General features: G+C 47.4%; 1 protein-coding gene across 3 annotated transcripts in view; it reads left to right on the top strand.

Annotated features, from left to right (window-relative positions):
- The window catches only part of LOC137433801 (Y+L amino acid transporter 2), a 144,526-nt gene that overhangs the window by 58,959 nt on the left and 72,144 nt on the right, over window positions 1–13,423 (top strand). For all 3 annotated transcript variants that reach the window (XM_068126165.2, XM_068126164.2, XM_078786047.1), the window contains exons 2-3: window positions 3,766–4,038; window positions 4,956–5,198. In XM_068126165.2, coding sequence (XP_067982266.2) covers window positions 3,766–4,038; window positions 4,956–5,198 — 516 coding nt within the window. The remainder of the gene's footprint in view (window positions 1–3,765; window positions 4,039–4,955; window positions 5,199–13,423) is intronic.

Here is a 13,423-nt window from a genome sequence, read left to right on the forward strand (position 1 = left end):
ATGTGAGTACTTCTATAAAATACATGTGATTGAAATGTGAATCAATACAATAAAACCGAAGAGGTATGTTTGTGTGCCGTATGAACATAAATATACATCTATATCTATCTATAATTCCAGTAATCTCTGTGTGTATGTGTGTGTGTCTGTGTGTGTGTGTGTGTGTGTGTGTGTGTGTGTTTGTCTGTGACCGCTGTTTCTCGACAACCACGGGTCCGATATACTTGAAACTTGCCAGGTATATTGCTGGGGACCCGAGGATGTGCCTTTTCAAGGTTTGAAATTAATCGGACAAGTGGTTCCCAAGGTATGGTCACCGTACTCGCAAGCCGTTCGCTTTGGCTTTGCGAATGGACCAAACCATTTCATGTAAATAGAGGGGGGGGGTTCTACCGTACTCGCAAGCCGTTCGCTTTGGCTTTGCGAATGGACCAAACCATTTCATGTAAATAGAGGGGGGGGTTCTGTGGTCGTTACTGCCACGTGGTTTCAAAGTTTTTTTTTGTTGTTGTTGTTTGCACGCATGTTTTTTTGCACCCACGTATGGGCACGCCCTAGTCTATCTATAATTCCAGTAATCTCTGTGTGTATGTGTGTGTGTCTGTTTGTCTGTGACCGCTGTTTCTCGACAACCACAGGTCCGATATACTTGAAACTTGCCAGGTATATTGCTGGGGACCCGAGGATGTGCCTTTTCAAGGTTTGAAATTAATCGGACAAGTGGTTCCCAAGGTATGGTCACCGTACTCGCAAGCCGTTCGCTTTGGCTTTGCGAATGGACCAAACCATTTCATGTAAATAGAGGGGGGGGGGGTTCTACCGTACTCGCAAGCCGTTCGCTTTGGCTTTACGAATGGACCAAACCATTTCATGTAAATAGAGGGGGGGGTTCTGTGGTCGTTACTGCCACGTGGTTTCAAAGTTTTTTTTTGTTGTTGTTTGCACGCATGTTTTTTTGCACGCACGTACGGGACCAAACCCGTATGGACCAAACCATTTAATGTAAATAGAGGGGGGGGGATATAATTTTAGATATATATATAGTACGGGCACGCCCTAGTATATATAAACGCGAGTTGTCTGTGTGTGCGTGTGTCCAGTTTTTGTGTGTCCGCGTTATATTCAGAGATGGCTGAACGGATCTTCATCAAACTTTCAGAGGTTCATCATTGAGTGCCTGGGAGTGTTTTAGGGGGGAAAAAAATTAAAAAAAAAAAGTTCGTTTTTTTGGAGTTAAAAAAAAAAAATCGCTCGATAGCGCTGAAGCCTTTTAAAATTAATGACAGTTATATACAAGTACACATTCGCATAAATAAATACAAAACAATTACCAGACATTTGAATACAAATAAATCAAACAATTCCGGAAGTGTACGAATTTGGTAGTACGGCTTCTTCTTCTTCCTGATGGGCATCACACTTAACTCAGAAACGTGAGCCACATTCACTCAGAAACGTGAGCCACATTCACTCAGAAACGTGAGCCACTCCACTTCCTCTCCTGCCTCCCTCCTCCCCTCCCTCTCCTCCACCTCCTCCTACCCCTCTCCCCTCCACTCCCCCTCCCCTGCCTTTTCCCCCCTCCCTCCCCCTTCCCCTCCTCCCCTCCCCTCCCCTCCCATTCCCCCCTCCCCTACCCTTCCCCTTCCCCCTTCCCTCCTCTCCCCTTCCCTCCCCTTACCCCCTCCCCATCTCCTCCCCCTCCCCCTCCCCCCTTCCCTCTCCCTCCCCCCTCCCCTTTCCCTCCCCCCTCCCCTTTCCCTCCCCCCTCCCCTTTCCCTTCCCTCCCCCCTCCCCTTTCCTTCCCCCCTCCCCCCTCCCCTTTCCCCTCCCCCTCCCCCTCCCACCTCCTCCATCTCCCTCCCCTTCCCCTTCCTCCTCCCCCTCCCTCTACCCCCTCCCCTCCCCCTCCCTCTACCCCCTCCCCTCCCCCTCCCTCTACCCCCTCCCCTCCCCCTCCCTCTACCCCCCCCTCCCCCTCCTCCCCCCTCACCTCTCCCTCCTCTTTCCCTCCTCTTTTCCTCCTCCCCTCTCCCTCCCCCTCCCCCACCCGGCAACGCCGGGTACTTCTGCTAGTTATCAATAAACCACACAAATACAACAGCTTGTACATACCACACAGCATGTCCTGGTGAGGGTCTGCACTCTCTGATTGCTCTTTCTTGTTTCAACTTGTGTTTTGAACTTCCTTATAATAATAATAATAATTCATTTATTTTGTATAGCGCTTTTCCAGAAGCCCAAAGGCGCTTTGACAGAGTGGCAAACATAATGCATAACAATACATGAAAACAACAATTGCAAAAAGACAAGAATCAATAGGGAAATATTTAAAGCAAAAGGAGGGAGAAGGAGAAGAGATAGTCAGGGGTTAAATGCTGTGGGTTGAATGTTGAATGCAGTGTTGAACAGGTGGGTCTTTAGTGATGTTTTGAATGTGGTGAGTGAGGAGGAGTCTCTGATGGTGTGAGGTAGTGAGTTCCAGAGGGTGGGAGCAGTGATGGAGAAGGCCCTGTCCCCCCAGGATCTGAATTTGGTCCGGATGGAGGGGTCAGGAGGTTGGTACCAGCAGAGCGGAGGTTGCGGGTGGGAGTGTGTCTGGAGAGGAGGTCAGCCAGGTAGGATGGGGCCAGGTTATGGAGGGCTTTGTATGTCAAGAGGAGGATTTTGTACTGGATTCTCTGGGGGATGGGGAGCCAGTGAAGCTTGTAAAGGACGGGGTGATGTGGTCACGGGTCCGGGAATGGGTGAGTAGACGGGCAGCGGAGTTCTGAATGTATTGGAGTTTATTGGTGATTTATTGGAGTTTATTGGAGTTTATTGGTGACTTATGATTTGCTTGAAGCCATTAAACGGTGTGAATGTTAGACAAATGCTCTGAAGAGGAACCAGAAAACTTTCAATACTGTTATCAGTTGGTGTCTGAGCTGTCGATCCTGAGTTCAAATCTCGGCCAAGCTATAAATTGTCATAGGAAGGGCGAGGCATCGATGTGTGTGCCGTCCCCCGGATGGATGTTGAATTGGGTTCCCCACTTCCTAGTATTAGTTGGTGACAAATTACAAATTCTTACAGATACATTTTAAACCTCTTTTAATGAAACTTTGTATATGCAATCAACATTGGAGGATACATGAAATATGTAACGATATTTTTGGATATCACCCTCGGTTCATGCCCCCAGGTGGTGGGAACTTCGGATCACGGGGGTCAAAAAAAGAAAGAAAAAGAACTCAAAATTTGATGTTGGGTCATTCCTGGTGGAACTTTTTGCCAGCTTTTGGTTGGAAGCATGGGGATTTGCTCTCTTTGAATATTACCACAGGAATTACGATTGTAAATGTGCTATTTGTGTGCTGCACCATATAGGGCTATGGCCCATCATACCCTCAGGAATGCCAACTGGACCTCGAGGACCCTCCCATGACCCAAGTTTGTGACATGAGCCTTTCCTGGTGCTTTTCCTTGCTTAGTGACCTGAAGAAGGTCAAGTGACAACCTGGTGTAAAGTATATAGACATAGGCCTCAAAACATGCATATAAACAGCGCGGAATTAGACAGCGATATAGGTAAACTGAGAGTTGTTTAAGTGATGTATTTGGTGTAACTTGTGAACTCTTGACAAACCACTGACACTGTCTCGCCATGGTTAGTATTTACACAAGCGGTGTGTTCTCACATTTCTCTAAAGCTGCACCACGTTTTTCATTCATAAACTGTGGTGCAAATTGCCTCTGCTTACCTATTTTGCTCTCGACCAACAGGCGATGTCGGAACGTCTACACCTGATGGATACGGTGCGGTACCGGGCGGTTCGGAAGCATCCCAGCCTTCCAACGGCAGTGCTGCCCACAAAGTCTCGTCGGAAGGAATGCAACTCAAGAAGGAGATTTCCTTGCTGTCTGGAGTTTGCCTCATCGTGGGAAACATGATTGGTTCGGGTATTTTTGTGTCGCCCAAAGGGGTGCTCATCTACAGTGCCTCGTATGGCATGTCCCTGGTCATCTGGACGATGGGAGGTGTCTTCTCTATCATCGGTGAGTCTTGCTGTGGTCAGACAAGTGGTTCAGGAAGAGGTGGACGGTATTTTATCGGTATTTTGGTAATAACTGTTTGTGAGCTCTCTTCCTTAAGTGGTGTAATGGTTAGAGCGTCCAATCTGAGTCTGGGAGATTAGGGGTTAAAACCCCGACTGAGCCAAACCAAAGACTTTAAAATGGTGCGCGTTGTTTCCTTGCTTGGCATTCAGCATTTAAAACGATAAGAGGACAGACAGTCCCCATTGGTTGGAATCCATGGGGAAGAGGAAATTCCTCCTTGGGAAATACCCCGCTGAGTGCAGTGAGAAAGGTGGCGCCATTGTTGTGACGTCACCGGTACCCAGAGTGCCCCTTGAAGTAATGGCACTTCCGCCAAGCTCAGTGGTTGTGTTTGTCTCGTGTAACAGTTCTGTGTTCTGTCTTGTGTGTTTCGTCTGTACAATATGTCCATGTGTGTGAAATGTGTGTGTGGCAGCTCCACTACGAGCCTTCAAAACTGTAAAAACAAAAGAATTTTGTGAGTGAGACTTCTGCGTTGGGGGTGAGGAGGAAGTGTCTTGATCTTAGCCGTTTTTATCTGTTTGTGCTGTAACTTCAAAAGACTTTGTGAGAAGTTTGCATCGCCGCTCGAATGCGTGACGAGGACAAACTGAATAAATGTTGGTGCAATTACGGTTGGTGTTTACCGAAGGTCTCAGCTTTGAGTACACAACCTTTTCACAAAAAGAAGTTGAATGGTAAACATTACGCACCACTTGAAGTTAGATTACTGAACGTTGGTGTGATTCCAAACTGATATAGTGAAGGTTCCAGGTCCGATTATACAGAAAAGTCTCGCCATTCAATCCGAGTTAACTTTCATTCGGCTTGTTCCTTTTTCTGCATCTTTTTAATCTCCACCTTGCATTCCCCAGGTGCTTTGTGTTACGCGGAGTTGGGCACCACCATCATCAAGTCCGGTGCGAGTTATGCCTACATTCTGGAGGCGTTCGGCGAGCTTCCGGCCTTTGTACGCCTCTGGACGTCGTTGCTTATCATCGAGCCTACGAGCCAGGCAGTCATTGCCATCACCTTTGCCAACTACATTGTACAACCTGCGTTTCCTACATGTGAACCACCGTACATCTCCGCTCGCCTTCTCGCTGCTGTCTGCATATGTGAGAACCATGGTGTGGGGGTAGTAAGGAAGCTCTCTGGAGCAGCACTGTAAGGGTAGTGGAACCTTGACATGTCGATGTAAACCCATAATCGACACCTTAGTGCTCAATACAAGTTTGGGACCTACATACTGTGATAGTATTCACTCCAACACTCCTTGATGGAGGTTGGTGAGGGGAAGACAATGTGCTCGAGTAGCAGACATTTTGTGACAGACAGACAGACAGACAGACAGACAGACAGACAGACAGACAGACCCCCTCCTCCTCAAAAAAAATGTTTATGGAATAAATAGACACAGCAGAGCATGCCCAGGTGAGATCATGAGATTTGCCAGGATTGAAGTACGTGTTCAATTTATCAGACCAGCATCTATAGTGAGGTGGCTAAATACTGTCGTGTCCCCAGGGTTAAGACCCCAAGAGGACGAATGGCCAAAACGAGCTTGAACTCCGAGGCGTATACCCAACTTGGCGGTAGTGACACGCGCGGAAAGGTTTAAGGTTTTACCTGATCAGGAACACACGCAGGGGTTATCCGATCCCCACAGACACAGACAGGACAGCAAAATCCACAATACAAGGAAAGTAAAATTCGACAAATAATGATTTAATAAAAATAAATGCAAATAACAATGAAAGGTGAGGTAAACTAAACTTCATAATTGAGGGACCCTCCACTCAGACTCGTATACAAACAAGGGGAAACGAAAGTAAAATTAAAATCCCTTTTATAATGGGCCGAACTCAGCTTTGCGTCCGCAAATGGCTGGTAAGGCTGCTGGTCGTCGCCTCGAACCACCACGCGGGAAACGCATAAAATAGTGCAGAATCGCACCCGCAGCGAGCCGACGACATGAGACAAGCACGCAGGAGAACCCTCTTTGTTTTGCTCATGACCCCTTCTTTCTCCGCAGGGCACCACCGTAAAACAACACCTCCTCCTTCCACGTTGCAAAAAGTCCCAAAGCCCTGACACGTCTCCTCACCAGCGCACCCGAAACCACAGCGTCCACTCGCGACGAGAACCAGAACGAGAGAGAGAGAGAGAGAGAGAGAGAGAGAGAGAGAGAGAGAGAGAGAGAGAGAGAGAGAGAGAGAGAGAGAGAGAGAGAGAGAGAAAGAGAAAGAGAAAGAGAAAGAGAAAGAGAAAGAGAAAGAAAGAAAAAGAAAGGGAAAGGGAAAGGGAAAAATAAAAAAAGAGAAAGATGGCGAGACGCGTCTTTTTGCCTTCTCCCGAATGTTCCACGCTCACGTCACACTCTGTCTAATCCCGGAACACTACTCAATCAAGAAGCGCCGCCCCGTTACGATACGGGGGAGAGGGGGGCGGAGTCTAATCTCTCTTCGGGAATGTTTGGATGACGTCGAAGGCCGTGAGGTGGGGCTTGCATGCCCATTGGCAAATGTGCTGGGTGTTGGTTCGCCTTGGCGGTGTTGTGAGCGAATGACTCCATTTACAGTGCGATCATTGTAGTTATTGTGGCGGCCCTTTGTGATGCAATAATAACGAAGGGAAAAATTGCAGGGCAATTACACACTGGGGAGGTTATCCTTATGGACCCTATCCAAATAGCATAGCTCCACCCCTCCGTATGGAGGCACATATATGATCGTACCCGGACAGTCGGCCGAACTTAACTTACATCGAGGTGGGTTCTTCTTCTTCGCGACACTCGAAGCATTCTAAACCTACCCGATGCTATCTCGACTAAGGTATTTCATCCTTACCTCAAAACATAACAATACCCTATGTAGAGACGATTGTGCACTTTGGGGTACAAGCATGAAATTTGGCACACATATTCAGGAACATGTTTCAAACTAGATGGTATTCATAGAATACTTACCCTGCGCAGTCAATTTGGTGCCAGCCAACTCTTGTGTTTTTGAAAGGTTTTTTTCTTTGATCCAATATGGCTGCCAGACCACGTGAGCGGTGACATCATGTGTGGATTCTCTAATATAATTGTTGTGTAGATCACACTCAATAAATTTCAAACAGATCACATGAAATGTTGTCCCTGTCGAATTATGACATCATAACGGAAGGCACCAATGACGTCATCGTTAACAACACTTTTGCCCGGAGTTCTTTACAATGAACCATGTTTCTATTTTTTCCATGGAGCGGTTTTGGAGATATTGAGGTGTAACGTTTTTTCAAGATGGCGTCTGTACCATATGACCTATGACGTCATAATTATGAATAAAAATTCTACAAGCAGGGGCACTCCAATGGTAAAATTTCGTGACAATCGGACCAACGTGCCAAGAAAATGAATTTTAAAAATGCAGACACGCACGCACGTACGCAACCGAATGCCTAACCCTGATTTCGCTTTGCCAATGTAAGGGTAATAATCTAGATATAGAGGCATTTGGAATTTTTTTCAATGAGTGTCAATTTTCCAAGATGGCTAACAGTACATATATCTGCAACCAGAGTAACTATGAAGTTATTACCTCCGCCACTCAAGGTGGATGGAGGTTATGTTTTCACCCCTGTCTGTTTGTTTGTTTGTTTGTGAACAAGATATCTCAAGAAGTTGTGGACGGATTCGGATGAGATTTGGCAGAGATGTAGCGTATGTGACGAGGATGAAATTATTAGATTTTGGTGGAGATTCGGATCCGGCTACTAGAATTTTAAAGTGATTTGGAGATAGGGCCAAAAACTATATACAACAACAACACAACATGCATTTTAAGGCCATGTTCCCTGCTAGAGCGGGGGTTAGCCTTGCGGTCCCCATGACAATCTTCTCCATTTTGCCCTATTTTCTGCATCTCTCCTTGTTAACCCCCTTGCCCACATTTCTTCTTCCACCATCTTTAGCCAAGTCTTTCTCGGTCTTCCCCGTCCTCTACTTCCTTCTACATTAACTTCCATCACTCTTCTCAACAAGTCACTTTCATCCTTCCTCAATACATGACCAAACCATCTCAACCTGTTCCTCTTCACAGCATCAATCACAGGCAATATTCCCATCATCTTTCGCAATTCATCATTTGTCTTCCTCTCTCTCAACGATACTCCGCACATCCATCGAACCATTCGCATTTCCACCCTTTCCAGCCTTCGTTGCTGCTCTACGTTCATTACCCATGTCTCGCTCCCATAAATCATAACACTTCTCACACATGCAGCATACACCTTTCCCTTCAGCTTCAGCGACACTCTCCTCCTCATCAGCACGCCACTCAGTTCCCGAAACTTCTTCCATGCACATCTCACTCGAGCAACCGTTGCCGAGTCTGATCCACCTTCTCCATTCAGCATGTCTCCGAGGTAGCAAAATGTTTTCACACCTTCCAGCTTCACGCCGTCTCCAAGATCCAACTCAACATTTCCTCCATCTGCAGCTCCCTCTGTGCACACCTTACATTTGAATGTAGCTGCCACACTGGTTAATGACCCTCTCAGACCACTACATTTTTGATGAACCCACTCAGCACACATTGTACATTGAATGGAGTTCACTCCGACACCCTTCCTGCACACAGCACACGGCCACTTCCCAGTTCTTTCCACCTTACCACATGCTTTACCACTTGCCATCACCTTTGTCTTTCCGATATTCACCTTCAGACCTTTTGTCTCCATACATTCCTTCCACTTGTTCATCTTTTCCTTCAGTCCATCCATACTTTCCGCAATCAACACCAGATCATCTGCATACAACAACTCCCACGGTAAACCCTCCTTTACGGTCTGAGCCAGCACCTCCATCACAGCTACAAATAGTAGTGGACTTAGTACCGACCCCTGATGCACTCCCACCTTCACCTCAAACTCACCACTGTTCCCGTCCTTCGTCCTTACAGCTGTGCGTGCTCTTTTGTACATTGCCATCACTACTCTGATCAACCATTCCTCCACTCCTAACTTCCTCAATGCCCATGTCAATACTTTGCGTGGAACCCTATCGAATGCTTTCTCCAGATCAACAAACCCAAAAAACAACTTCTTCCTCTTATCCATGTACTTCTCCTGCAACTGCCTCACAATGAAAAGCGCATCTGTCGTTCCTCTTCCTGGCATAAATCCAAACTGCATTTCGTCGATCTTCACTTTCTTCCTTATCCTCCTCTCCAACACCCTTTCCAATACCTTCATTCCATGCTCCAATAACTTTATCGCTCGGTACGAGCCACACTCCAGAGGGTCACCTTTCCCCTTGTATAGAGGGACGAGGGTACTCAGTTCCCAATCCACTGGAATGCGGCCTTCTTTCACCACCAGATTACAGATCTCTGTCATTCTCTTCACACCCCAACTTCCTGCTGCCTTCAACATAGCTCCCACAACTCCCGTCGGCCCTCCCGCTTTTCCACTCTTCATTGCTTTTATCGCTTCCTCAACTTCCTTCTCAGTTATCTTCTCTGCCGGTCCTAAAACTGGGTTACTCTCTATGTTGCCATCCCATTCATTCTCTGTATTCAACAGCATTTCCATATATCTTTTCCATCTTCCTTTAATTCCATCTGGGTCGACAACGATTTGTCCCACTTCATCCTTCAAGCAACTCACCCCCATCACATCACACCTCTCTTTCGCTATCTGCTTTGCAATCCTGAATACTGCTTTCTGACCCTCTTCCGAATCCAAGCGTTCTCCGAACATTTTCCTACATGCCTCCTGCGCCTTTGCTACCTCTTTCTTTGCAGCCTTCCTGGCTGCCTTATAACTTTCATGCTCTGCTGTTTCTGCTCCCGTACCCTTCGCCTTCTGCCACTCTTTGAACTTCTTCCTCTTCTCGTCAATCCTCTTTCCAACCTCAACATCCCACCACCATGTTTCCGAGTGCCTCGGTGGTCCTTTTGTCCATCCACATACCTCACCAACGGCTCCCAACAGACTAGCTTTCATTGACATCCAACCACTTTCAAGCTCAACCACATCATCCTCTACCCTACTCAGCCTCTCTTTTAATGCCTCCCTTACTGTCACCTCTTTCAACCTCCACACCTTCATTCTCGGTTGGTGCTTCACCCGCCGAGCTCTCCTTGCACCTTTCACCCTTATGTCGCAGACAACCAAGTGGTGCTGTGAAACAGCCTCCTCCCCCGGGATCACCTTTGTGTCCCGGAGGTGCCCCCTATCTCGCCGACGCACCATCAGGTCGTCAACGGTTGTCGTCGACCCACCTGACGTGTATGTAACAAGCTTATTGTCCTCTTTCTGGAACTGAGTATTACAAATCAACAAATCAGCTCCATCAGCAAATTCCAAAATCCTTTCACCTTCTCCATTTCTCACACCATATCCGTAACCACCATGAACTCCCTCAAAACCATCCATACTCCTTCCCACATGTCCATTCAGGTCTCCTCCCACCACAACAACTTCCTCATCTTTCACGTTTTCCATCAGCTTCTCTATCGCACACCAGAACTTGTCCTTCTCTTCATCGCTTCGACCAACCTGCGGAGCATATCCCGAGATGACGTTCTCAACCAGCCAGTTCAGACCAGCCAGGTCCAACCTGCACCTGAAAAGCCTGAAAAGACAGGTTCAACCAGGATCAGAAAAACGAGAGCCGAGATGGCGAGATGACGCCAAAAACTATATATAGCAGGATATCTCAAAAAGTTGTGGACGGATTCCGATGAAACTTGGTGGACATGTGTGTGTGACAAGGACTAATCGATTCTATTTTGGTGAAGATCTGAATATGGATTCGGATACGGGAATTATTTAATTTTTAAGTAATTCTTCACCATTGAAAGGTGAAAAGCGATATATAACATGATACTTAAAAAAGATATGGACTATGTATGAGTAAACTTGGTGGACGAGTTGGTTAGGTGACAAGAACAAGCTGATTCGATTTTGGTCCAGATCCAGATCCAGCCCATTCGTGGATACAAAACAAATTGTTCAACCTGGAAGAGGTATGCGCTCTACCGTGTGCCGTTCTAGTTTTAAAAGTTGAGATTAACACTTTCAGAGATCAAAATTTGTGAAAATGGTCATACCATTCCATTTAAACAGAAACTTTGTACCAAACAAGCACCATTTTCCTAAGGTCAGGAGAAAGACATGGAAGCATTGGACAGGCAATGAGTGCCTGACATCACACATGGTCTCCAAACAAGCTGTTCTAGTGCAGCCCTGGTAGGTGGAATTTTGTCAACAGAGTTTCTTCTTCCAAAAACCTTTCTTCTTGCAACATCTATGTCCGTACAACTGCATGTCTTGTCATGCAACAGAATGACATCTCTGGATAGTTCTCAAGGCCTCTTCGGGAATGTCTCTTGGAGTAATAGAAATATTCTGGAGTGTTGTTGTGAGTTCAGGCATTGACACCGACGTGTTCGAAGCAGTTCTCTTTCCATGCCCAACAATGGCTGACATTGTGTCACATCGTGTCATTGCGCTAAGGGCAGAGCGTGTGTAGGGCATGAGACTTTGCCCATCCAATTCTGCCTGATATTTCTTTGGCTGCCAGATTCAGGGCTTTCCCTGTTCCAAAGGAAATTCACAGCCCCGAGTTTGTCTGGGAGTGCACATACAGCTGAAATAGCGAGAACGACCACAAATCCACTTCCCGTATCTCATCCGTTTGACTCTGCTGGAAAGTTAATAGAATCATTCTTGATATTTTGACAAATTATACAAAGGTTCCAATAAATCTGATTCCAGATGTCCAGATGTCACCACTATTGATGGTCCAGCAAATTTTATTCTCTTCGACGTACTGTTTCGCTATAGGCAATGCTATATTGAGACATTTAAAAAAAATTGAGATGTCGATATATAAAATCATTTACAATATTTTCCTAAACATATTTGGAAAGTTTGGAGCTTGTACCCCAAAGTGCCCAATTCATAAGCTTAGCCCTCCACAACTATTCAATTCCAGATCGGCAGAGAGTGACAGCTACGTAGATGGGTTCCTGCCTCTCAATGGGGTGGGTTCCTGCCTCTCAATGGGGTGGGTTCCTGCCTCTCAATGGGGTGGGTTCCTGCCTCTCAATGGGGTGGGTTCCTGCCTCTCAATGGGGTGGGTTCCTGCCTCTCAATGGGGTGGGTTCCTGCCTCTCAATGGGATGGGTTCCTGCCTCTCAATGGGGTGGGTTCCTGCCTCTCAATGGGGTGGGTTCCTGCCTCTCAATGGGGTGGGTTCCTGCCTCTCAATTGTATGGGTTCCTGCCTCTCAATGGGATGGGTTCCTGCCTCTCAATGGGGTGGGTTCCTGCCTCTCAATGGGGTGGGTTCCTGCCTCTCAATTGTATGGGTTCCTGCCTCTCAATGGGGTGGGTTCCTGCCTCTCAATGGGGTGGGTTCCTGCCTCTCAATGGGATGGGTTCCTGCCTCTCAATGGGGTGGGTTCCTGCCTCAATGGGGTGGGTTCCTGCCTCTCAATGGGGTGGGTTCCTGCCTCTCAATTGTATGGGTTCCTGCCTCTCAATGGGATGGGTTCCTGCCTCTCAATGGGATGGGTTCCTGCCTCTCAATGGGATGGGTTCCTGCCTCTCAATGGGATGGGTTCCTGCCTCTCAATGGGATGGGTTCCTGCCTCTCAATGGGATGGGTTCCTGCCTCAATGGGGTGGGTTCCTGCCTCTCAATGGGATGGGTTCCTGCCTCTCAATGGGATGGGTTCCTGCCTCTCAATGGGATGGGTTCCTGCCTCTCAATGGGATGGGTTCCTGCCTCTCAATGGGATGGGTTCCTGCCTCTCAATGGGGTGGGTTCCTGCCTCTCAATGGGATGGGTTCCTGCCTCTCAATGGGATGGGTTCCTGCCTCTCAATGGGGTGGGTTCCTGCCTCTCAATTGGATGGGTTCCTGCCTCTCAATGGGATGGGTTCCTGCCTCTCAATGGGGTGGGTTCCTGCATCTCAATGGGATGGGTTCCTGCATCTCAATGGGATGGGTTCCTGCCTCTCAATTGGATGGGTTCCTGCCTCTCAATGGGATGGGTTCCTGCCTCTCAATTGGATGGGTTCCTCTTTGACGTACTGTAGAGTATTCCGCAAAAAGGAATAGTAGATTTTTTTGAGCATTAGAGAGGTTGTTTATGTATATGAGGAAGAAGAAGACTGCCTCGGGGCACTCTGAGAGGGGGTTGGAGAAGGAGAGGAGAGAGGGAGGAGAAGGAAGGTGGGAGAGGAGATGAAAGTAAAGGGGTAGGTGGGTAGGAGGGAATGAGGAAAGCGAAGGGGAGAGGAGAGAAGATTGGGGAGGTGGGAAGAAGAGAACAGAAGGGAAGAGAGG

Source organism: Myxine glutinosa, chromosome 10 (genome assembly GCF_964187855.1).
Source record: "Myxine glutinosa chromosome 10, kmMyxGlut1.1, whole genome shotgun sequence".
Taxonomy (NCBI): domain Eukaryota; kingdom Metazoa; phylum Chordata; class Myxini; order Myxiniformes; family Myxinidae; genus Myxine; species Myxine glutinosa.